Source organism: Chanodichthys erythropterus, chromosome 16 (assembly GCF_024489055.1).
Source record: "Chanodichthys erythropterus isolate Z2021 chromosome 16, ASM2448905v1, whole genome shotgun sequence".
Lineage (NCBI taxonomy): Eukaryota > Metazoa > Chordata > Actinopteri > Cypriniformes > Xenocyprididae > Chanodichthys > Chanodichthys erythropterus.
Window position 1 is genome coordinate 25,833,486 of NC_090236.1, and position 26,656 is coordinate 25,860,141.

Consider the following 26,656-nt stretch of genomic DNA (forward strand, 5'->3'; position numbering starts at 1 on the left):
GACATGTAGCAGCTGAATTGTTTGGCCTAGACTGGAGAAGAAAGGGTGAAAAAAAGAAGTGTCCTGACAAACTAATCTTAAAGTAGACATTTATTGTTTTATATATAGCTAATTAAAAACATTTTTCTCATTAATTCCTGACTTTACAATTTTGACAGTCCATTTACATTTCATGTGTGAGCGCAATCTTATATTTTTGGTAAAATGAAATTTTTTTAATATATTTAAGACTTAAAATATTGAACATCAAAATATAGTTTTATCTTCTGCAATGCAAAAGAAAATAACTTTTTTGTCATTCTATTTCACATTCGAGTTGTTTGCTGCAAATTATCCATACAGTGAGTGCTGTTAAACCAAGAACATCTTTAGAACAGAAAATCAACAAATGACAGAGGAACTTGAATTCTTTACAACATAGTGCTAAATGTGTCAGGAATCCCTCATAACAACCTTAAAAAAGGCCATCAAACATACCGAGAAAAACACTGGTCTCATTGTTGATTTCCTCTGTGTGATCCCTGCAATTATTAATCAATGTTAGCACAGTAAACTGGTACTATGATAACTAAAGGTAATTATTTCTTCAAATACCTGCTAACAGTATTTTCCTTTAGAGCTGCATCTGCCCTTGAAAAGAAATCAAATCTTCTTTGGACTGAAGGTGTTTTGGCTTGACTCTGGTTTGAGACGGAGTTCATACTAACTCCTTTTACGTACACTGCCTGTGAAATGAATTATAAAACTAGCTATTTTTGACTGAAACACAATCATTGTATGCTTTCTAAATAGAGTAACTAAAATGCATGGTACCATATTTGTCTTAAAAAAAATTTAGAGAAATGTTAAAAGTATTTATGTATACTTACAGTCTGAGGTGTAACAGCCATTGGTTGGATCCTGAAAAAAGTGATCCTATTTTTAGAGGCATAAGGCCAAAAGCAAGTAATTCAGCAGATATTATATAATAATGCACCCTCTGGACCCTAGAATAACTGCTCTTGAATCCCTATTAAACAAGCTTTTAGTCAGTGGGAAGTGGGTGACTTTGTGAGTGACATTAAAAATGCCCCACGACATCTATGCCAGCTGAACTGAAGCGTGTGAATGAAGAGGGAAAAAAGTCTCCTTTCAGTTACCTTTGTCGCAAGACTTGCAAGGTTTGGTCTGGACACTGTGAGGCTGAAACTAAAAAAAAAGAAAGAAAGAAAAAAAGAAAGAAAGAAAGAAAGAAAGAAAGAAAGAAAGAAAGAAAGAAAGAAAGAAAATTTTAGCATTTAAAATGTTTCTGAATTACAAAAATGTAAAATGATTTTACTAATATCTGATATACAAAAACAAACAAACCAGAATTAGGTTGATCATGGTCTGTCATCAGGTTACATATTTGGGATTCACAGCACACCTCACTAGCATCAACAAGGTTACCATCATCAAAATCATCCCAATCATTCAATCCCAGGTCAAAGGTCACATCCAGGGAACCAGACCAGCGGTCATCAATGTCAGTACTGTGGTCTGGGTTTGCATGGGTAGAATAAACACTGGCTTCTTTAGGACTGACTCTGTGCATTTGTCCATCGTTGTGTGGCTCACGCTGACTGTATATCGAAACCCCTGAAAATATGATGGAATTATTATTTTTTATTAATAATATGAACAATATGAGGCAAACACCAGAAGTTCTAAAGTACCATACTTTGAGGTAAAGCAGAAGGTTGAGGATGTTCTAATGCTGGGTCTCCAATTTCAGAATAAAAGTCTCCCAGCTCGTCATTGAAACCTGTAGAGTTTGTGTCACGATCACCATTAGTTCCTGTCAGTTCCCGGACTACATTTCCCACAATCCTCCCTGCCAGTCACATGCACACTCCACACCAATCACCTGTTCCCACATACAGCCTAGTACTTTACCTGGACTATAAAAGACCTACACACACACTACCCCTTTGCGAAGTCTTGGTTCACCCTGTGGCAATTCTGGGCGTTTGTGTCCTGTCTGTCTGCCTGTCTGTTATTGATACTGCCTGTTTCCAGTTTGTGGTTCTCTGCCTTCTGCCTTTGGACTGGTTATTGTTGTCTGTACTGTGAACGATATCTGCCCGCCCTGATCTACTGCCTGTATCCTGACTACAATTCTGCCTGTCCCTTGCTGTCCCTGTTTGCCCCTGCTTTGACCCTGCCTGTAAGACCACGCTTACTTTTGTAATAAAGCTTGCAAATGGATCTCTGCCTGAGTCCCGTCCCGTTACAGTTTGACAATTGAAACATCCGAGTTCTGAGATTTCTTATTAAACTCTAACCTCACATTGACTGTAACTGCAACTATTTTCTGTTAACAAATTTTTAGTATATGTGAATGAAAGTAAACATACCATCATGGTATGACTCAAACGAAGAATTCTCGCATGGAGTGACAAAATTGGCCTCTAACTCTTTGATTTCATATGTACTTTGAGTGTAACACTGACTTCCCTGTAACCTTAAAGAATAAATATTTACTTTAGGAAATAATACAATCTCAATAATGACAACATTAATAGGACAACTTTTGTTGTCAGCAGAAAACCAAAATACTTCTTGGCAACAGGCAGTGTGTCTTTGGGTTTGTATGAGAACTGCTGCATGCTTACAGCTGCTGTCCCCTTATTCATCATCATCTAAAGGGAAAATCAAGAAAACTGGATTGAGACTTTGACACAATACAATATATCTTACAAAAATAAATTCCAGTTATTTAAGTGTACTATTATTAGACTACACTGAATCCTATTTTCTGACAAATATGTACATGTAACCCTTGATAGTCAGAATTCTGACCTTCAAACGTTTCACAGGAGTCTCACAAAGTCTCTCATTCCTCATTTTTAGGTTGTTAAGGTATGAGGTGACACTAGACTGAGCCCTTTTCGTGACTCCAACTTTGCCTAAAAGGGAAACTAGGTGAATCAAGCAGCAGAGATAATGACAGCACAATCCAAGGTCATCTAGAATTTCTCATACTCACAGCACTCATGTCCACAGAGCTCCTTGTTTTTGCAGAGATGATTGCACTGTCTCTTAACTGTGTTTGGAGCAACTTGATCCATGAAGAGAATGTCTACATTAAGTTAAACATAATTTTTATTAAGTGTCAGTGTTTGAGCTGAAAGCATTTGTATAGTTAATTTAGTTTCAGCAGATTTATCAGATCTTTGGTATTAACATTCATCTCAGGAGATCACAAGTGTTTACAGAAGATGTCTTTGAGATGCATGTATGCATCATTAATGTGTCTCACCTGCCTGCTTGTGAGATGAATTCTAATACCATGTATAAACAAGTCACAAAGTCTAGTTCACATGCATTGTAACTAATGTTTGAGAAAGTTACTTTTAAAAGTAATGCATTGCAATATTGCATTACTCCCTAAAAAAGTAACTAATTGTTAGTTACTTTTTATAAAAAGTAATGCGTTACATTAATTTTTCTTACCTAGGCTGGGCTTGCTTGTTTGTTTTTTAATAACAACAAAAAAAGTTCTATTTTTGGCAAATGTTAAGGCCCTTTCACATCAAAAGTGAAATGAAAAAGCCCCAGGCTAAACGAAATGCATATTTACGCCTGTACAGTAAAGGGCGCAGCTCAAACAAACCTTTCAGCTGTGCTGTCATTCTGGATTAAAGAAAAATGGGATACAGGAGAAGGAAGTTCAACACTCTTATTTCTAAATCTAATCTAAAGTAATTTTTGCTTATTAGTATGGTTGAATTAGTTCATTGAAGGTCAGCAGCAAAGACACTGGTTAATAAAGTGAGATTAAATACATAAAATATATTTGTGTAATTTAGTATAGTTAAATTATTACAGGTTTGTGGTGAGGCAAGTGAGATAAGTAAATGCATGTTCACATTTAGGCCACATCCACCGGATGCCAGAGCTCAAACCACTGAAACCGACTCAAAATGATGTAGTATACATGCCAGACCAGTATGTGGTGCTGTCACAGAGATACTCTAAAAACGGAGAAGAAGACTTGGAGCATGGGCATAAACCTTGCGTGCCGTATACAAACTTTTGCAAAGCTTAGTAATGAAGCTTTACCTTAGTAAAGCTAATAGGCTCAGTAGCTTCTGCAGCACGAACACAAGTATGTAGTCCGCCATTGTTGTTGTTGCTGTTACGTGACATAGCGGTGTCTGACTAGGGTTGAGACGTGGGGTGATGACATCATCATCTTTTCAAAAAAATATACGGATTGGTTGTACACAGGAAAACGCAAGGGTGTTGTTTTCAGATTTATCCACTCTGGGACCCGGTTTAAAAAAAAATAGCGGTTTCAGGTGCCCAAAACACCAGATCCATCCAGACGTTTACAGCTAAACTAGTCTCTGTGTGTACGGGCTCTTAGTCTAAAACTACAAAAACCATCTTCACACAGCGCACAGCCGCATACAACACCTCTGCACTTTATTTCTCTCAACATGGGAACAAGAGAGCTGTCAGTCAATAAATGTGAAAAAGTAACTTGCGTTATTTATTCGAAAAAGTAACTCAGATATTTTGTTGTAAATTTAAAAAGTAATGTGTTACTTTACTAGTTACTTGGGGGAAAAAGTAATCTGATTAGGTAACTCAAGTTACTTGTAATGAGTTACCCCCAACACTGATTGTAACGATCTAAGGTCTGATTAAACTGTCAAAGAAGTCTGACCTGTGTTTGAAGAAGAGGGAGTTGTTGACATGGGGCCTTGTCTCTTCGCTGTGTCGAGAATCCTCTGCACTCTCCATGTAGGTCTCTCACTGATGCAGGACTCAGCTCCAAACATCTTTGCGCCTGAGTAATAGGCGCTGTACTCCTGCTGTATGTCCAGACCCACTACACAATCAACAATTATTAATTATTCTAAATCATTACCAGATATAAACAGATCACTCTACATGTAGATGATTATGAAAAACAAATATTATATATTTTATTGAATGACACTATGCTATGACCACTAACCATATTCAGAGCTGATCAAATGAATGCTGAGCTCCTCTCCCTTAGGTGTTCTTGTCACCTCGATTCTCTTTGACCAGCTCCCAGACCTCAAGAGCAGTGTGTCCCTGGAAAAACAAATTATGCATCTCTTACATATTTTATATTTGTTTAAAGATAACTTGCCTATGATTATTAAATCACATAGATCTTACATTATTTTCTGCTGGAAAACTACATTGTTGTCACAGTCCCCAATAATGAGAGTAACATAATGGTGGTCTGGTCCTGTCCGTTTCGATGCCACCTCCTTGAAATTCTGCAGGTTCACTGTGACCACAATCTCAGCTGTGGACAGACTGTATCGAGGAATCTAGAAAAAATATTTGATTATATAAAATATAAATAGATGAACTTGTAAAATTGTGATTTTATAATGAGTTTTTTTAATCATCATAAAGATAACAGATTAAAATTGGTGTGAAAGTATATGCAGAAATATGTATTCTGGGTATTCTCGGCCCTGTAATAGGTTGCTATTTTTGTGGAGACATTTTTCACCAAATTTCACCATCTTTTTGTCTTCACTAGTTCATTGTAGTATTACAATTTTGTAGTACAAATATTTCATGTAGTCTCTCGATTAGTTTTAGCTCAAAGGGCTATTTAAAATAATTTCATATGGATATCATCAACTTTCCACTTTCCAAAACTTTATTCCATGTCAACTACCCAAGTAGGAGACTTCAATGTAATTATATATAAAAGTTACCTGTTCCAAACTAACTTCATATTTTGGAAGTTTGCTGACAGCTTCCTTAATCTGGTTCCCAAATGGAGGGTGTCGGTTCAGAATCTGGCAAACAAACAAACAAATAAATAAATATGTGTCAGTACTACTACTGTAACAAGAGAAAAGGACATTATGACTTCATCATGAATAAACATATCTCTCAACTTCTAAACAATTATCTAGGATATTTTGGCTTACTAGCTCTAGTTCTCTGGGACTCTTCTGCTCAATTTTGCTGAATGTTGTAAGCCCTGCATTCACCATGGCAGTAGCGAGTGTTAATCCTAGAAAAGAAGACCCCAAATATAAAAACACACACATCCGTTAGAACAAATACACTACATTTTTAATCAGTAGGTTCCATTAATTCACTTTTGTCTCAATATAGAACGACACCACTTATCCTTTTTTTATTGATGATATATAAACTTTTAGATGTGCTCCCTGACCTATCCTCTCAAGCTGTCTGGAGACGTAAGGCGAGTTCTCCCACAGTTTAGCTCGAAAACATTTGGCAAGAATTAAAGAGTTGAGTTGAGCAGAAAAATTCAATTTGGAGTGATGACTGAGAAACTCGGTCAGATCTGGCAGAGATCAAAAGCAGCATTTTACATTTTACCTTAGTAAAAAGTTACATGAGAAAGAATTGTACATTTGCAATTTCATGGATGTCATCAGACCAGAATAAACACACAAAGAAAGACATTACACAAGATCACGCAAGTAACATACATCTGCTGACTCGATTTCCATTTCTGAATATTTTTCCAGTGTCCTGTATGAGTCCAAACTCCTGAATGGGGATGCAGCCTAGCTGAGCTTGAATCAGACTAGGATGAGATTATAAATGCAGCAATAAATTATAAATAAATAAATAAATAAATAAACAAATATGCAGACCATAAAAGTGGTAAAATTGTACATTCAAACAGTAATAGCAAGCCAGACCTTACCAATTCACTTTCATGTCATTACTTTTGATCTTTCCTTCCATAGGAAACCTAAAAAGAAAATATATGACATGCTTTAGTCCACCTGTCCATTCTACACAGTACGTTAACTATGAGAATTAGATAGTTAAAGATAACTTTGACCTGATGGTGGTTCTGTTCTTATCCTTGTTCAACATGTTCAAGGTTTTCTTCTCATTTACTCTCAATTGCACATCACTAAATTCTTTACCCTTTGATATCATTTCAATCTATAAAGTGAGAAAAAAATATGTCATTATGGCCTGTTTTCACAAACAGGGCTTAGATCAAGCCAGTACAATACATTGTATCGGTCAAAATAAGCAATTTTTCTTTTATGCTAAAAATCATAAGGATATTAAGTAAAGATCATGTTCCATGAAGATATTTTGTAAATTTCTTACAGGAAATATATAAAAAATGTTTTTTTTTGTGAGGGCATATGCATTATTAAGGACTTCATTTGGACAACTTTAAAGGCGATTTTCTCTATTTTGATTCTTTTGCACCTTCAGATTCCAGCTTTCAAAAATTGAACCTTATGACTGGTTTTGTGGTCCAGGGTCACATATGTTTGAACCAGAATTTCACTCAGAAGAAGTGTAAGAGCAAATTACACAGGCTCGTTTACAAGTCAATATATCAGAATGGTAGAATAGTTTTATGCATTCCTCTCTATGTTGGACACATAACGGTATGATATGATTTGATATGATTAGCCTTTGGCTTGAATACATTATCAAACAGCTAATAATGTGTTGTTAATTTTACACAAACCATGTTCCTATTCGCCATCTAAGAGTCAGACAGCTGCCTTCTAAAAATCAGTATCCTTAGAAATGCTTTCAACTTAGAACGTCAGTGGAATGTACCCAATTTTTCATATCAACAGAAAAATATACTACAATAACCTGGCTTCTCTTGAGACCCCCCGCTTCGCAGAATAGTTAATGATATTCTAAAGCCCACCTCACACGTAAATGTAATTGGTTACAACTTGTTTGAGACATAGAGAACAGGTGCAGTTTCAAACCGCGTTTCTGAGACTGTCTTTGGTAAACTGCAGTTTTAAGGAGAAAATACTCAGCAATTTTGTTGACAGATGAATTTGCACATGGTTTGTCTTAAAGCATATTAAAACACCACATAGATATATAAACAACATTACAAATCTGATTTTCACCACAGGGGTCTTTAAGAAATGTCAGTGCAAGTTGCTTTCAGTTAAAACAGCTCTAATATGCATTTTCGTCTGGGACTAGACTTGTCTGTGAAACCAGGGGTATATGTTGTTCTGAAGAAGTAAATAACAATGGATCAGGAAATGCTGGAAGAACAACAATGCTTTTCTTACCAACTCAGGTAATGTCTCTGTTCCAGTCACCATACTGAACTGCCTCACAGTGTCAAAGGCAACACAGTACCTAGCCATGAGTTTTCCAGTCTCTGTGTATGAACATTTAATTTATATGGCCAAATCAAAGTCAAGATTGGTAGAGTTAAATTAATTAAAATACTCATAAAACTATATAACTTTTAGATTTTTTTTAATGGGAAAAAGAGTATTAACAGTAACCTGTGGGCTTGATGTTAATGTCTTCATCCATGGTAATCAGGTTAAAAGAGGCCAAAGAGTTGAGGTTCTTCAAGCACAGTTCTGAAACACACATGTAAATCGTATTCTCACCAGTTCCTCAGTCTAGTAGGTTTTTCAAATGAATGATTATCAACAGATTCACCGATTTAAATCATTTTCTTCATACCTTGTAATTTAGTCTCAATTCCACATTTGTCAAGCTCAGGGGGAAAGCCTGTGACAAAATATGAGATTAATAAAAAAAACAGCTAGTAGCACTTGATGTTTATAACTTTAGAGTGGTCAATGTTTAGGATTTACCGTAGTGGTTGGGGTTTTTCAGAGCACGGATGTACAGGAAGGTGGAGCGGATCCAGTCTAGAGCCATGTTCACATCAGATATGGTGTGGAGAACTATCTCTGCATTCAAGTGCTCCACCAAGTTTGTATGCAAGCTGAAAATAGTCATTCTTTTGAAAACACATAAATCAAATAGCCTATTTACGTGTTTAAAGAATATAAAAATTCCTCTAAAACTGAACAAAATGTGTTTTAGATGGTACATACCTGCTCTCTATGCTGTCTACGCCACTTAAGAAATGTGTGTATTTGTCCTTTGTCTGAGTCCGGGTCATGATCACTGCAGTTGCTGTCGTATCAAACTAAACAAAAACCAAAGCCAGTATGCGCTGTAGTCTCAAACTTAATACTGTAACAGCTCTATGTTTGCATTGCCAGTTGAGATTTAGCCAAAGTGCTTGACTTCATATACTGATGCTTATGGAGCTGCCACTTATTTTAGATGTAATATATGCATGTTTTTGTAGATTGTTTTCATAGGTATGTGTCTTCCAATGTACACATAAAGACTTGAGAGCCAGGAGAGACCTCCTGAAGTCATGCTCTGAATTTTGTTAGCAGTACCTGTGGTCTGCCAGCTCTCCCAATCATCTGTAGCAGGTCAGCTTCACTGTACTCTTCACATGCACCACCAACATAATGCAATGTGGATTTGATTATCACAAGGTGGGCTGGCAAATTCACACCCATGGCTAGGGTGCTGGTTGTGACTAAAGAGAAAAAAAGGTTTTCCTACATATGCTTTTGTTTAATAATACATTAGGTACTGAATAATGAACAAACGTAAATGAGTGAAAATATATTTGCAGAACTTACATAACACTGGCAAGTCACCCACTGTAAATGCTTCTTCAATCAATTTCCTGTCTGAAACATCCATGCCAGCATGATGATATCCAATCCCACAAATAAAAAGATCTGGAAAATTGTTTAGTTTACCTTGATAAAACAGTGACCAATATATTCATCAAAGTCGTACAGCAGAAGAAATCTCATTAATGTACACACCTCTGAGTTTGGCATCAAGCAGAGAGTTTGCATATTTCACCAGTCTATGAAAAAGATAATGATTAAATCCGATGGATCAGTGAGGCCTGCATAGACAGCAATGTTACTGCACCTCTCAAGATTCATAAAGGTACTAAAAACATAATTTGAAACAGTTCATGTGACTTCAGTGGTTATATATTAATATTATAAAGCGATAAGAATACTATTTGTGTGCCAAAAAAACAAAATAACTGATTTTGAACAATATCTATATGGGCTGATTTCAAAACACTGCTTCATGAAGCTTCTGAGCTTTATGAATCTTTTGTATCAAATTAGTGATTCAGATCTCCTATCACACAGCTAAACTGCTGAAATCACGTGACTTTGGCGCTCCGATTCACTGATTCGATTCGTAAATCTCTGAAGCGGTGTTTTGAAATCGGCCCATATAGATATTGTTGAAAAGTCGTTATCTTGGTTTTTTTGGCGCACAAAAAGTATTCTTGTCGCTTTATATTAAGATAGAACCACTGAACTCACATGAACTGTTTCAAATATGTTTTTAGTACCTTTATGGATCTTGAGAGGTGCAGTAACATTGCTGACAATGGAGGCCTCACTGAGCCATCAGATTTCATCAACAATATCTTGATTTGTGTTCAGAAGATGAACAAAGGTCTTACAAGTGTAGAACGACATGAGGCTGAGTAATAAATGACATTATTTTTACTTTTGGGTGAACTAACCCTTTAATATCTGGCAAAACATCTGTGGTAGTTCAACAACAATATGCTCAAATATGCATTCATATCACCGGTGTCCAAACTCAGTCCTGAAGGGCCAGTGCCCTGCAGAGTTTAGCTCCAACTTGCCTCAACACACCTGCCTGGAAGTTTCTAGTATGCCTAGTAAGACCTTGATTAGCTGGTTCAGGTGTGTTTAATTGGGGTTGGAGCTAAACTCTGCAGGACAGTGCAGGAATCTCGAGGAGCAGAATTGGACACCCCTGATTAATACTGATGTATATGTAGCTTTATTCTCCAGACCAAAATTGATATATGATATAAGTGGCAATGTTACATTCATTTCAAAATGGATATTTACGGTCTATGTAATGTGACTATAGTACCTTTGTTTGTGGTCAATACTCATAATGAACCTGGCATCCTTGGCAAGCACAGCAGCAGACTGTTGAACTCCTTTTCTTGTGGAGCAAAACTGTTAATTTCAAATAAATGTATTATATCAAAATGTTATTTTAAAATGCACAACCCAACACATTTGCATTCACAAAAGTTCCCTTACCACAAGGGTTGGTTTTTGATCAGAGTAGGTCTGAATAACGTTGGAAATTTTGTAGTTGAGAGAAAGATCAAACTTAAACTCATTCTGATTACTTCCGCAGGGGAACCCAAGCACCACTTTCCTCAGTTTCACTGGCCTGTGACTATCATCCATCGCCAGACAAGTGGCAGGCCCTGACTCATCCGAAAGCCATTCAGATAGCTTCAAAATTGTAGAGAACAGCACAGGAATAATCAAAATTAACCTGAACACAGATAAAGAGATTTATCTGAATGACTTGGAAATTTCATGAAACTACGTACGTCGCAGATGTTTGGGATGGTAGCTGAGACAGCCACAAATCTCACAGATGCTTTTGATTCTGTATTTACAGCCAGGTGATACGAGTGCATGGTTTTCATTCTGCTGACCACAACCTCAAGAGTGGCTCCACGGGTTTTGTCTTTCACCACATGTACCTAGAGAGGGTATATAGACAAAAATGTAATTGATAAATTAACAAAACACTGCCATCTATTTTCAAATATTGGTAATGACAATCACATGGGAGTAAATAAATCAGACCTCATCAATGAGGAAGAGACGAACAGATGGCAATAAACAGTTATCCTTCCACCTCCTTGTCATGCTGTCCCATTTTTCCTTTGAAGGAAAAAAAATATTCAGACCTGTTGGAAAGATGTTTGATGTTTAGACTGTACCATATGTGGCAACATACTGGAGTTGTAAAGATAAGATGAGCATCCTGGATTTCAAAAATGTCATCAATCTCTGTGTCTCCAGTTAACTCCTTGCAGTTTAGTCCAAGAGGTCCAAACTTCTGTTTCCAGTTTTCATATCTTTGACTGCAAAGAGCCTTAATTGGTGCCACTAAAGCATAAACAAAAGTTGTTAAACAATATTTGCCATAAATTACTGAATAAAAGAATACTTAGTTTTTATTATTTATCTTATTCAGCTCAAATAATACTAAGTATAGGTTGTAACTCACTGTATACCGCTCTGACATTGTGCCAGGGCTCCGAAGACTCAATCAGCAGTCGAACAATGGCCAGCTCAAAAAGCACAGTTTTCCCAGAGCCCGTGGGAGCACAGGCAACAAAATTTTTATCGGTGTACAGGACCTGAAATAGAGAAATAAACTGTCACATACTGTGTTTATGAACTTTACATTATATAGATATAAATGCTAAAGACTTACATCATCCAATGCCCGGGACTGCACATAGTTAAAGTAAGGGAATTCTTTAAACACACTTCTGAATTTAGCAGCTACGCGTATATCAAGGAAAACAATCAACATGACAATAAATACATCATTCACAGTCAAAAAGTATAAATGTGCATTAAAGAAGACTTACAGAAATTACTTAAAGGGATAGTTCCCCCAAAAATGTAAATTCTGTCATCATTTACTCACCCTCAAGTTGTTCCAAACCTGTATGAATTTCTTTCTTCTGCTGAATACAAAAGAAGAATGTTGGTAACCAAACAGTTGATGGACGGACCCCATTGACTTCCATAGTAGGAAAAAAAATACTGTGTAAGTCAATGGGGTCCATCAACTGTTTGGTTACCAACATTCTTCAAAATATCTTCTTTTGTGTTCAGCAGAAGAAAGAAATTCAAACGGGTTTGGAACAACTTGAAGGCGAGTAAATGATGACAAAATTTTCATTCTTGGGTGAACTGTTCATTTAAAGTCCCCATAAAATCAGAGTTTTCCTTCCTATGTTAATAAAATTCCTTTTGAAACAGAAACTTTGGGTGTGTGTAGTGCAACATGAATCATCAAAGCTTTTTTTTATTTGTATGCCCAGATGAAAATCTTTTTTTATGTGAATATCATCTAAAACTGAATTTTGTCAGCGTTTAGGAGTACACTAGCATATAGCTCAACGCTAATGAACATGGACTAAAACCCCAAAACTCTGATTTTGATAATTAAACTGTATTTCTTATTAGCTGGGTTGAATGGAGGATACGAATTTCAGAGACTGAGCGAAGTGTTCCTTTTCCAGACGACCCTTTAAAAAAAGCATCAATATTAGAAACAGGACCAATATTCAATCTAACACTGATTGTTCTCTATGTATGGAATTTTTTTTGCAGTTTTTACGAATGCCCTAATAGACTGCATATTTAACTTTATTAAACCATACAAAGATTTAATTTCAGATAGAATAGCTGTTTAATGTAGTACATTTGTAGAAACATGGACTGCTCCACATGAACTAGCTCTATGTCATGGTACGCTGTTAACTAATAGAGCTATAGTATTATATTACCTTCAAATTCTGCAGGTTTGAAACCAACATGGAGATTATGGTTTATTTTTGCAGGTACATCACATGTTTGTTCCGCTTGGCCCAAGCCAATAAAGGGACTACAGGTAGCAACACCATGTGTAGTCTGTGGGCCGCTGGTTGTCATAGCAACCTGACCAAAGAAACCAGTGTCATTTGTTGTTGACATCATATGATTTGAGATACCGTCTTCACCACTGCCTGAGATCCTTCTTGTGGGAGCTCTGAACAACCTAGGTTGACCACAGGGAGATAAATGCACTTTGTTTACCCACTTATTGTACTTCTGCCATGCCAATATCCATTTTAAACACAAAGAACTGCTTGTTACATCAGCAAATTTTGTTAACTCAATCAAGATGTAGCAAAGAGTACCGAGTCTTGAAGGGAGGAGCACTGGCAGTAGGTAAAGGCCTCGATTCCACAAAACCCATCATGCTGACAGCCTGATTTCTTTCTTTAGAGGGTTCATGGGTCCACAAAACAGATTCCTCCAGCTCATGTGATTTCACAGTCTGCCCTTGGACACTTTCGTTAGGATTGTGAAATGGTTTTTGAGCTGGAGCCAGAAATTTCTTTGATCTCTGTGAGTAACCTTCATAAATAAGGAATGAAATGAAAATTTAACAGCCTTTTTGTCATTTGAGTCTCTAATAAGATTTTCTTTACTTTTTATGTACCAAAAACAAGGGAGTGATTGCTCACTAAACTGGCAGTGAAATTCGTTGTAAAATTTGTAGCAACCTGTTCTAACAAATTCAGATAGATGTTGTTTACTAATGTCATAAACATAATAACCAGTTTCTTTACATGTATTTATTAATTTGTGTATATATAAATATATGTATGATGTGTGTGTGTGTGTGTGTGTGTGTTTAAACTTAAAGGATTAGTTCACTTTCAAATAAAAATTTCCTGATAACTTACCCACCCCCATGTCATCCAAGATGTTCATGTCTTTCTTTCTTCAGTTGAAAAGAAATTAAGGTTTTTGATGAAAATATTCCAGGATTTTTCTCCATATAGTGGACTTCAATGGAGCCCAAAATTACAGTTTACAGCGATCCCAGACGGAAATAAGGGTCTTATCTAGAGAAACCATAGCTCATTTTCTAAAATAAATTTTAAAAATTATACGTTTTAACCATAAATGCTCATCTTGAACTAGCTCTCTTCTTCTTCTCTATTTGAATTCCACACTGCTAAGTGTATTACTGCCCTCCACAGGTCAAATTTGAACTAAATTGTCATATACAATATGCTTGTGCAAGTATATAACAATTAGTTCAAACTTTAACCTGTGGAGGGCAGTAATACACTGCCAGAATTCAAATAGAGAAGAAGAGAGCTAGTTCAAGATGAGCATTTATGGTTAAAAAGTATTTTTTTTTTTAGAAAATGAGCGATGGTTTCTCTAGATAAGACCCTTATTCCTTGTCTGGGATCATGTAGAGCTCTTTGAAGCTGCAATGAAACTGTAATTTTGACCTTCAACCGTTTGGGCTCCATTGAAATCCACAATATGGAGAAAAATACTGGAATGTTTTCATCAAAAACCTTAATTTCTTTTCGAGTGAAGAATGAAAGACATGAACATCTTGGATGACATGGGGGTGAGTAAATTATCAGGAAATTTTAATTAGAAAGTGAACTAATCCTTTAACCTAAAATCTAGATGTTGATTTAAAAAAAATGGACATGATGTGCTTCAACTAGCCAAACCTTATTTTAGCCTCAACCCAAACAACACTCACTAAATGAGGGAACGTTTGCTGCCTCTCCCTGGATGTCTTGTGTTGCAGGTATTTGCGATAATGAGGGTGGAGCATCAAAGATCCACGCGCCTTGTCCTTGACATAATGGCTTCCTAAACAGAGCCATATAGATGAATGCTGTCATAAAAGTAATAACCAGTTTCTCGACGTGTATTAATTAATTCTCGTATATCTGGCGTGTCTCTGATCAGGTATCATGTGTAAAGGCCTACTCACACTTTATGAATCACTGGCCCGTCATAAAACAGGTTGTCCAGCGACAAAACGGCTTCTTCAGAGTCTAACATCCTGTGGGTGTCATTGATATCCTAAAAGAACAACTGTAATATATATCATTGAGAAATAAAGCTGTTATTAAGCAAAATACTGATGTAAAGCAAGTTACAAACCCTCGAGTTTAGCTGTTAGCCGGTTAGCTAATGTTTCTCTGAGTTAAAAATTATTAGCTGAACGACTAAGGTATGCAATGGAAGGTCTGTTGGTACACTTTGTGTTAACATAAATATTAAAGTGAGTATAAAAAGTCTAAAAACATAACATATATTTCCTGGGTTGCACTTTGTGAGGAATACTTGGTAACTGTCGCTCTCTTGATGGCGGCAATCGACCGCGCGAGCTGTGAACCGTGTGTGAATCGCGCGCAAGGTCATGGAAATCATCATTACGGCATTAAACATGGTCGTTTTATTACAGAAACAAGATAATATAAACGGGAGTGTCCCTTATAAGGTTCCACACGCGGTATTTCACAGGATTAAAGAACAGAAAGCCACCATATTTTAATTAAATTAATAAATGTTACGCCTTTACGCTCTTCTTCAGTATGATACTGATAGCTGTCTGACTAGACGTATTTTTGGGAAACACCTTTGAAGGAATTTCTTGTTTCCCTAGTTCAAACTTGATGTACATATGACTTAAGATAAAACATTTTACTCTGATATACCGTGCTATCAGCATTATTTTATTCAAAATAACTGGCTGGGAGTGCCTTTGTCATTCTTTCTGCTTATCTTCTTCTGTTCACTTTACCGTCAGTACTTCTACTTGCCACCTATTTGGAATAGTCCACTTTTTGTTTGGGGGGCATTATTTACATGACTCATACAAATGGTTATTTTTTTCCCGAATAAACGTATCCAATATGTTTTTCTTGTGTAAAGTTGTATCATAAATAAGTAGTTGCTGTTAGGCAATGATAATATCAACCATTTTTTAAAGACACTTTGTCAAGTTTTTGGTGTCCCCCTCAATGAGGTGCAATGCCTTTGTCTGTGGACCATCGAGCAAATATGGCGGCTTCGCAATAGATGGAAAGCTTGAGCGAGCAAAAATGAAATGATTTCACTTCAGTTTTATTGTCCACAATCGCATCCGCAGAAAGGTAGGCTAAAATGCATTTACCAACAGCATTGAAAGGTAAAACCATCAAAGTGTCCCCAACATTCTGCTAGGGGCAAGTGTTTTTAAGCTTGATGTTGAACATAATGGGCTTGATTGCTACCTTGCTAGCACACTCATAGTATGTAGTAACAGCAATGCCTAAACAGAAAGATGTCAGAAATATATTTCAAGTTATTAATGCACGCAATTCTTGGTATGCACTGCCAGTTTGAATTATTAAAATGACTGTTTCTGAAAAATTGGCTGCAGGGTTGAAAGCATTTGATGTTTTGTGAACCACTACTTATGAAATATATAGAACTTGATCCACAAAGATATAATGTGCTTTTCAGGAATTGCATCATAACAATTATATATCATGACAACTGTTAATACTTTTAACATGCTATTTAAACTGTTCATGTGTTATTTATACATTTAGGAATGAATGTTTTCTTTTCTGAGAGCATGTGATTTACATACCGTTGTCACATGAAGAGAAGAGATTTCCCCTGCTATCTGTTGGTGATTCTTTGTACAGTATTATCAGGTGTTTTATATTTTATTTATACAGTCACAGTGTCATAATGCACATAAGCATAATCTGAATTCCTTGCTATATCTTGTATGCACAGTGTAGTGCCTATAATTGGTGTCCCTGTTCCTGCTCAGGATCAGCCATAATATATAATGCATACTCTTATATTATTATAGCATTATTAAGCTAAAACTCTTCCTAGTTGTATGTCATTTCCACTATCACTTTAAGCATGCAAGACCAACTAGTTGGGGTGCTTACCAAAAATTGCATGTGCAATAGGAATTGATTATCATACAAAATTTATACATGTTGAAACTTGCTTTGAATTTTAATGACATTGTTAACCATCTATCAAGGGCAGTATGCATTAAGGTTGTTAACCAGCAATAGTCAGGAGCAGCAATGATCAGCTACAGAAATATATATATTTTATTTTTACAAATAATAATTGCAGTATTTTTGTAGAAACCTGGAGGTGCACTTATATAATAACAAAAAAGTTAAATACAGTTAGGACTAAGTCACAGTTATGATGTTTAATTATCATATATACTCGAGGTAAGTATGACTATCAAACATGAGCAAAACTATCATATGTACAAATGTAAATGGCAAAGTCCATAAAGCGTAGCATTGAATTCAGTTTGCATTTCCTGTATGTTTAATTATAGTTATAGAAATTCTATTTAGTTATAGAAATGTAGAATTTGTTTATTTTTAAACTGTTTACACTATCAAATTCAATTTTATCCAAAGTGACCTTGAGAAGAATAAAAGCAGATGTTTTTATTTAGTTTAATATTGTTTTGTGTGCTTTGTGAAATGTTATTAGAGGAGAATGTATCATTTTATTGTTGAGAAGACAAAAGTGTGAGCAAACAGTACTGTTATAGAAATTTACCTTTGTTCAGTAGCACAAAACATAACCTTAATCACTATTAAATGTTTGTTTGAAAGCAATTGTTTCAACGCAAATTAAGAAAAAATGCATGCATTACTTATATCTTTTCAAGACTTTAACTTTTTTTTTTAAATCATAAATCTGAACTTATTCTATTGGTTTATAAGTAGTGGTATTTAGTGTTGTCAGAAGTACTGACTGTCGGTAATGACGTTTTCAAAATGTGACACTTTGAGCACAGTTGAGCGGATTTGTAAACACCTCATCAGATATGTCTGTAATTGGCTACAATGATCAATGCGTGGGAGTGTTTGAAAGCACACAGAAGTGTTTGAATTTGAAAGCGGGAGCGGGAGTGTTTGAAAGCAGGCATCTATCAGTGGACGTTCCGCTGATAAGACGCCTGCTTTCAAACGCTCCTGTGTGTATCCACTCGGTCAAGAGTATCACGGATGTCTATTTACAACATGTTTTTGAAGTGTTGATCATTGTAGCCAATCACCGACATATCTGATGAGAGTGTGAACACAATTGCCAATCAGGTGTTTATTTAAAATTTCAGTACCGACTTGGTATTGCGGTCGGTACTTTTTGACAACACTAGTGGTATTTGTTGGGCACAAAGCAGAGTTTACATTATTTATGGTTGCAGGTAACTTCACAACTTGACAATATTAACATTAACATGAATTCAATTAAATATCGATTTTCATGCTTATCATCTTTTCTTTTTTTCCTTCTTTTGTTTTGTCCCCAGAAACGGTCCATAGGACTCTTAGGAATGTCTGGTTTGAAGGAGAGTGCCAAAGTAGAGGAGAATGACACCTCAATGTCAAGAATCTCTCAGGACCTTTTGAACAGCGAGACATTCTCTGTAGAGGGGGCTACACCAGGACCATCAGCGCATTGTCCTCAAGAAACCATGGCACTACTCGATGACCAAGGAGACCTCCTGACCAGTGTCGGGTTTATGGACTCCATTTGTTCAGATGGACCAGCCAAGGCTGCTTACGTCAATGGATCCACCTCACCCCATATATCAGATGAAATCTTGCTGGATATTTCAAAAAACGTACCAGTATTCCTTCCCAAATCATTACAAGCTCAGAATTCTGTCACAACCAACGTCCACTTTGAAGGATCTGATCCACTCAGAAAAGAGGGGGAAATAACAATCAGGCAAACGTTGACTGCGGAGGATGTGGAGAATAGGGGCATATGGGGCTTTGATACAGAATCTCCAGAAAGTTCATTAGATAATTATGATGATGGAAATGACCTTACCTGGAATCCCCAAAGGGAATTTATGAAGTTCCTGTGGGATGATGATAACGGTCTCGAAATGGAGGAAAAACTGTCTCCCGTTCCTTCACCCATCAACCATAAAAGAAGAGTTCCGTCACCACTCTGCCATAAAAGAAGAAAACGTAAAGAAAAATTGGTGTTAAAAGTCGATCCTTCCGAGGACCTATACTCTGATTTGAATTTTGATTCAAAAAAAGATCATCCAGGTGAAGGAAGCCGGACAGAGTGCAGTCCTGTTAAGAAGAAACGTTCCCCAAGAAAACCATCCAAATTACAGTCAACCATTGTAAAACATACCAAGTATTTAAATGGAGCTGCTAAGGCGGTCAAACACCTGTTTCCCAAACCAGCCAAAAAACCTATTAGCAAGACACAAAAGATGGGACTGATTAGAGATAGTTTGCCATCAGACTCATGTTCTAGGGAGGAACCTTCTTTTTTTCAACGTAATAGCAGTTTTAAAGAAAAATCACAAGAAAACCGACAAATTACATGTAATAAAGATACAACTAGTTCAAAGCCATTCATATGTAAGGAATGTGGGCAGTGTTATCAAGATCATAGTTCGATGTTGCATCACATAAGTGTTCATCGGGACAAGCGACATAAAATTATGGAAGAAAAAAATGAGTTGCATCAAATTAAAGATGAAGGTAAAGATGCAAAGTTGCAATGCCCCCAATGTACCTTTGGAACGAACTGTCCGAACACCTTTGTGCAACATGCCAAGACCCATGAGAAGGACAAGCGGTACTATAGTTGTAACAAGTGTGATTTTGTTGAAATGAATGAAGTTGAACTGAGACGCCATTCGCTTCATAAACATGGCATCAGTGGTGCTGATCTGACTGTTTGGAAATCAGATGGATTTCAGGAGCGCAAAGTCAATAAATCGACATGTCCAAATTCCTACTCCTGTTCTGTTGAAAGAAAAACTAAAAACATTGGAAATCATGTTAAGGCTTCCTGTCAAACACAGTTTAATGAAGAACAGGCATCCTCACATTCCCTTGACAGCAGTGATGAAGAACTATCACTGACTGAACAGCCGACTTCTGCTCTTTCGACATGTGCAAAACCAACAGCAAAGTCACCAAAATTGTCACGAAAGAAAAAAATGTGGATGCACAAAAGTGTTCAAAGCCAATCAAGACTTGACAAATCAATTCACACACTTTTATCTAGAAAGAAACGTAATGACCAGAGTGCCTCAGAATGCAACACTCATCAGGAGCCTCAGGAGTTTCTTGACAGTAATGAGACCACATTCTCTGAAACAGGAACTAGTTTGTCCCCCTCAAAGTTTCTGAAAAGATCAGCTCATTCTAAAGAAGGGAACACTAAAAGAACTTTTAAGTCTGATGGAAACGTTACTTGTTCAGAAGATGTTGGAAACACCAACTATATGCATTTAAATTTGGAAAAGCAAACACTGAAGAAGTCACCTTCCAAAAGGAAAATGTCCACTCCATTCCACAATATGCAGGGCCAAGATATTCTTTTAGATTTCCCAAAATCTCGACAAAATTTCAAGAAATCTGAAGCATCCAAGAGGAGAAAAGTCTTTATTAACAATGGTGACTTTATCTGTGATTCTAATGATCTTGGACCTGAAGAATGTGAAAACAATAAGAATGCTAATGCACGTTTTGTAAGAAAACAGACTTCACCTGCAAAGGCAAGTCTTGTTGCCTCATCTAGTCACTTTGAGAGAAATCATGGTTCCCCGAGGAAGTTTTCTGTCAAAGACGAATACAAGGAAGAAGAGATCTCAGAGTCAAACTCCACTGTAAAGCGTGAACAGAGCTCAGATGTTGAGACAGATCTGAAGGCTTGTCCGTACTGTCCTGCTGTATTTGAGTCAGGAATTAGCCTCTCTAATCATATAAGAGGACATTTGCACAGAGTGGGCCTAAAAGTACGCCATGCTGTATCGGCAGCTAAGGTGACTTCTCCTGACAAAGTACCTCCAGTTCGACGACGAACATTGCAACAGATCAAAACAGGTGATGCTTCTCTTGTGCTTGATAGACTTTCTTGCATCTATACAGAGTTTTTAATCAAATCAATTTAGGTAGTATTTATTCAGCAAAATCTTTAATTATGAGACTTTCTTTTTTAAGGTTTAAGAATTAAAAAAAGAAAAGGTAGGAAAAAGACAAAAAAATACTTTGTAAGCTAGGGATTTTATTTAGTAGCTGGTTCTACCATTTAGCAACCATAAAATGAAAATGATCAGTATAGGTCTGAATTTTTATTTTGGAGTATCTCTAGAATATTTTGTGTATACTGCTAGGCATATAGCTGAACTTGACAAATGCTACTCATTTGAAGTTTAGTTGTTTAAAGCATTAGTTCACGCAAAAATGACAGTTCTGTTATTAATTACTCACCCTCATGTTGTTCCAAACCCGTAAGATTTTTGCTCATCTTAGGAACACAAATTAAGATCTTTTTCATGAAATTGGAGAGCTTTCTGTCCGTCCATAGACAGCTACGCGACTACTACTTTGATGCTTGAAGAAGTTCATAAAGAAATCGTAAAACAAATCCATATGAATTGAGTGGTTTAGACCAAAATTTTTCTAAAGAGATTAGATTGCTTTATATGATAAGATTTAATTTAGGCTTTTATTCACATATAAACATTGGTCAGCCGAAGCTCAACCGAACCTGAATGACGCGCGAGAACAAACCTCTTCCGGAGGCTCAAATGTGATGCGTAACACACGAGAATGAACCTCATTGGTTCTTACACATCAAGCAAACATGCGTGAGCTTCCATTTACCATAACTGATGTGTGAGTTGATGAATGTTTATATGTGAATAAAAGCCTAAATTCAAACTTTTCATAATATAAAGTGATCGTGTCTCTTCAGAAAATTTGGATTCAACCGCTCAATTCATATGGATTAGTTTTACGATCTATTTATGAACTTTTTGAAGCGTCAGAGTGGTAGTCAGATCAAAAAGATCTTGATTTGTGTTCCCAAGATGAACAAAAGTCTTACGGTTTTGGAATGACGTGAGGGCGAGTAATTCATTTTTGGGTGAACTTGGGTCATTTAGCAGGTACAACCCAATGCATTTTTCAGTTGTGGTCCAAATTTCCAAAATTATTTTTACCGAAGTCCAAACCTAACAAAACTTGGTGTACATGTTAGAACATATTAAAGATGTATGCCAATTTTTCTGAATGGACTATCATCATTATATTTATATACACACAGTTTGTCTACAGGAAGCAGTGCACCCAATTTTCTGATAATTGGCCAGATAGGAGTGCTACACTGAGGGAATTCTCTGCAGTGCTTTTTCATACTCCTCATAGACTCGCATCCCAATTTGCATGAAATTGGTTGTGCATTTGGTAAATTATACTTTTATTAAAAAAAAAAAAGTATGACAAATTAATCAATGTATCGTGTGCATTGCCCAAATTTCAGAGTCCTGATGTATTTATAACTGTTTCATACACGTATCAAGATTTATAAAAGAAAATAAAAAATTTGCAAAATTGTGCACACCATCCACAACAAATTTAGAATAATTATACCACTCTCATGTATGGTGTGAAGTGCTCGAATCAGACATACTCATCATTAAGATTTTATAACAATTCAAAGGATAAAGGATATAATAATTTCTAATTTAAAAGACATTAGTTATATCCACTGTAAGTGGAAACATTGGAGATTCACTGAGAATACAATGTAGAAGAGTTGGCAAATACAATTTTTCTTTGAGGTGTTCCTGTGATAGCCCCTTTTATTTTGCAGTTTATGATGTTTATGATCTTCTTCAAGCTGTTTTTCGGTCCCCCCTTGATTTGTTTACAGTCAGAAAAGGTTGTGGTTGTGGATCCTTTCAGTTTTAGTTTGTACATATTTAATTTACATAATTTTTAATTTTACAAATCTTTTTTTTTTTTTTTTACAAATTTCATGTGGTTTCCCTTTTTGCTTTCTGATCCCAACAGAGGAGGACACATCCCAGACTGATAATTCTGCAGAGATGTCAACTGACTGTCAACAGACACACCTCATCTGTCCTCTCTGTAGGGAGTGGTTTGAAACAAGGACTGGGCTGTCCAATCATGTACGAGGCCACCTGAAGCGACTGGGCAAACCTACTTCCACCGCGTCCAAATCTCCAGTGATCATATTGAAAGAACTGATGCGTGACAAGAAACAGTTTCAGATGAAACTACAGGTTCTTGAGAAGAAGTGCCGTGCCACCAATTCTTTCCATCCTATTAGGTTGAATAACGGACTAACCTTCGCATCTACTGTCAAACGGCATAAAGATAAGGACGAAAAGAAAAAGATAGATATTAATAAAGGTTCACCACCAAGTGATCTGATTGGAATTTTGAAGAAAAGAAGAGCCCATGAAGAGACCAAAGCAAAGCACTCATCCCACACGGCGAGAAAGGCTCTCCATTTATCTTCAGGCAAAGACTGTGACCTGGAGATAGAACCTTTCAAAGCAGTGCCAAATTCACTAGCAGGTAATGTTTCATTTGTACCACTGATCAGCTGTAGTAAAGCAGGCCCACTCCTTGAAGGCACAGTTCTTGCAGAAAAGGAAATTCTTGGATTGTTTACTCAGTCTTATGTTTGACCAAACCCATATGCTTGAAATACAGAAAAAGAACAAGCATACGGGTTTGGAACAACATGAGGGTGAGTAAATAATGTCAAAATTATAATTTTCAGGGTAACTATTTTTTAAACAACATGAAAAGATTTATATATTTTAGTGACTTGAACATGAAGAGTACATATAGTTGTGTTACAGTATCTATAATTGGTTAATTTTCATGTGTTGTGTTTCTGTTACAGAGAAAAGTGAACTCAATAGAAAAGTTTGCGTGCACTGTAATGCCACCTTCCACAGTGGTGTTAGTCTCTCCAATCATTTGAGGGCATATGCACATAGAAAGAAAAAAGCTCTTCTGGATGGAACTAGTATGCACCTTTCTTTCCTCCTATGTAAATGCATCTGTGTACTTGGCGTTAGGCTTCTTGTTCTACTTTCATTGGGCTTAGATTTTTACAGAATGCATGTTGCATGCTCACTCCCTTTACTAAACTTTGCTTCAACTCTTTGAATTTCTCATAAAAAGTAACATGGAAGTAACTTAAACATTTTGAATTGTTTTTGATAATCTGAATTTAAGGATAATTCAGGTGCTTTTAGTAGCAGAGATTTATAGTGATGTTTGATGGTTTATCAAATTGTAGTTGCTGCTTGATGCCATTGTAGAAGTATTGTTATCAGTTGATTTTATTTATTCACAATCAAATGTCCAATAATAGAGCGTTATTGAGATGAAGTGAGTGGTATTCGGCCATGAGCCAGCCACCAAAAGGGTAACACTTTATTTGTAATATATGGAATAGGTGCTTTAACATATTTTGCTAAACATTAAAAGCATGCAAATATATATATATTGTTTATATAGTTTCTAATAAATGCATTGTTCATTATTGCAGCTTATGACTGTAAACAGAGAAAGCAAAGATCAAGGTCTGGGTCAAAGAAGAAAACTTACCCGCTGCTGCACACTCCAGAGGAAATCTATACACTTACTTGCAGGTAACCTCCGTTACAAAATGTAAATGTATAATTAATATAATATTACAATTAGTCCTGTCAAATTGGTCAATTGTGATTAAATGCATCTAAGATAAAAGTAAATGGATATGTGTGTGTAATATACATACATATATACACACACACACAAGATTTTATATATATATATATATATATATATATATATATATATATATATATATATATATATATATATATATATATATATATATATATATATATATAATATAAAATCTAATTCAAATCTAATTTAAATACATATTGTAATTATAAAATATAAAAAAAGGTTACTTTATTTTACAGTGCTGTAGTTACATTGTAATTACTCAAATAACTCAAACTATTAATTAACTACATGTCCTTACTATAGAGTTAGGGTTTGGTTTAGGCTTAGTTACTTGTAATTTAATAATAATAATTTACAGTTATTACTATAGTAAGTACACGTAGTAACGTGTAACTACAGCACTGTAAAATAAAGTGTTACCAAAAAAAATCTTGTTTTTCCATTCCATTCACATTTGTCAATGCATTATTGTTAATCTACTGTGTAATTGTTTCCACATGCAGGTTTTGTGATCTAGTCTTCCAGGGCCCTTTGTCAGTGCAGGAGGACTGGATAAAGCATTTACAGAGGCACATTATGAATACCGCTGTACCGCACACAGGGGCAGGGATGGTGGAAGTCAGCTCCTTCCCCACGGACTCTTGTTCCAACACCATACCACAGGCACAACCTTCAGTGATGCAAACATCCTCATGAGCCCAGGAACACACACAAATTGTCCTTGTAATTTCAATTGTGTGTAAATTGTTTGGTTATTTGGTTTAAATTTTATATTGCCATCAGTAAGGACTTCTGTTTTTAATCTTAATGAGGATCCATTGTTATCACAGACGGCTTTTTAGATATTGTTACATTGTGCTGGTGTTGTACATGGTCAAAGAACGTACGAATGGTGGGTGAATATGTTGAGATTTCAGTGGACCCACCACCAAAAGACAACCTTTACCTCAGATGCTTCTCACGTTGAGTTTAATCTGTCATTGCAGATTTATGCTCTACAAAAACTGAAATAATTCTGTATGTGGATTTTATAACAAGCCATTTTAATTTGAGAACCAACACAATTTTGTCTTTTTGTTGTCCCATCCATGAGCCTTGGAAGGTGCACATATAAGGCATATGTGTAAAAATGTAAGTCTATATATTTACTTGATTCAGAAGTTTAACTCATGCCAACACATCAGTCGTTGTGTGAAACATCCTGTTCTATTGATATTTAGCAGTTCAGACAGTATGCATGTCATAACTCCCCTGTTTACACCATTTCCGCTCCGGTAACATTTTGGTTTTCACTTATTACCCTGTTTTGATTTTATCTTAAATCTGTAAGTTTGCCACGTGTGCAAAAAAGAAAAAGAAAAAAAAAAAAACATTAACTGTTACTTGTGTAGGCCATTTTTTTACAGTTCAGATATTTTTGTGTATAAACCTTTTTAGGTAATTTATGTGAAAAAATGTAAATCACTATAAACATTTTTGCTGTTCGGAATAAAATGTTTTTGTCGTCTTCAGCTTGTTGCTATGTTAAGCTATAAAATGTAACTTGATTTGTCATTTTATACCACTTAATCTGCATATTGCTAGCAATGCTAGCAAGACGTATTGTAGTTTAATAACCTAGATAATCTTCACAGAAACTTTTAAAAAAAGGCTAAATTACAAGTGATACTGGAATACATGCAGAAAGCTTCTACTGTGTAACTTTTCTGAGGTACACCTACACTTATGTGAAAGAAATCAGTGGTTTTAAGAGCAGATCCTGAGAAGTTTGGTTTCATCAAGTTTAGGGGTATATAA

General features: G+C 36.0%; 2 protein-coding genes across 4 annotated transcripts; one reads left to right on the plus strand and one right to left on the minus strand.

The window, feature by feature from the left end:
* Positions 1-186: 186 nt before the first annotated feature.
* hfm1 (helicase for meiosis 1) lies at positions 187-15,329 on the minus strand. The gene is given in 39 exon segments (XM_067364065.1): positions 187-521; positions 595-725; positions 870-900; positions 1,140-1,188; positions 1,348-1,617; positions 1,676-1,783; positions 2,376-2,482; positions 2,578-2,660; positions 2,821-2,927; positions 3,008-3,100; positions 4,694-4,858; positions 4,988-5,091; positions 5,179-5,336; positions 5,736-5,819; positions 5,955-6,040; positions 6,206-6,340; positions 6,489-6,586; positions 6,710-6,757; positions 6,851-6,957; positions 8,082-8,173; positions 8,304-8,384; positions 8,491-8,538; positions 8,625-8,758; positions 8,871-8,965; positions 9,228-9,373; positions 9,480-9,581; positions 9,672-9,715; positions 10,786-10,874; positions 10,962-11,162; positions 11,264-11,419; positions 11,526-11,603; positions 11,680-11,831; positions 11,953-12,085; positions 12,163-12,233; positions 12,947-12,988; positions 13,250-13,500; positions 13,643-13,862; positions 15,022-15,134; positions 15,259-15,329. Coding segments are annotated over 39 exon segments (4,350 nt in total). The 3' UTR covers positions 187-454.
* A 998-nt stretch (positions 15,330-16,327) lies between these two features.
* On the plus strand, positions 16,328-26,411 carry znf644a (zinc finger protein 644a). 3 transcript variants are annotated; one of them, XM_067362650.1, is made up of 7 exons: positions 16,329-16,426; positions 16,868-16,975; positions 18,625-21,178; positions 23,153-23,683; positions 24,018-24,143; positions 24,672-24,774; positions 25,363-26,411. In XM_067362650.1, exons 3-7 carry the CDS (start codon positions 18,649-18,651, stop codon positions 25,553-25,555), a joined length of 3,483 nt encoding a protein of 1,160 aa, XP_067218751.1. In that variant the 5' UTR covers positions 16,329-16,426; positions 16,868-16,975; positions 18,625-18,648; the 3' UTR covers positions 25,556-26,411. The 3 variants fall into 3 exon arrangements, with proteins under 3 accessions (XP_067218750.1, XP_067218751.1, XP_067218752.1); XM_067362649.1 differs by lacking the exon at positions 16,868-16,975 and having other exon boundaries at positions 16,328-16,426; XM_067362651.1 differs by lacking the exon at positions 16,868-16,975 and having other exon boundaries at positions 16,354-16,461.
* The last annotated feature ends 245 nt before the right edge of the window (positions 26,412-26,656 follow it).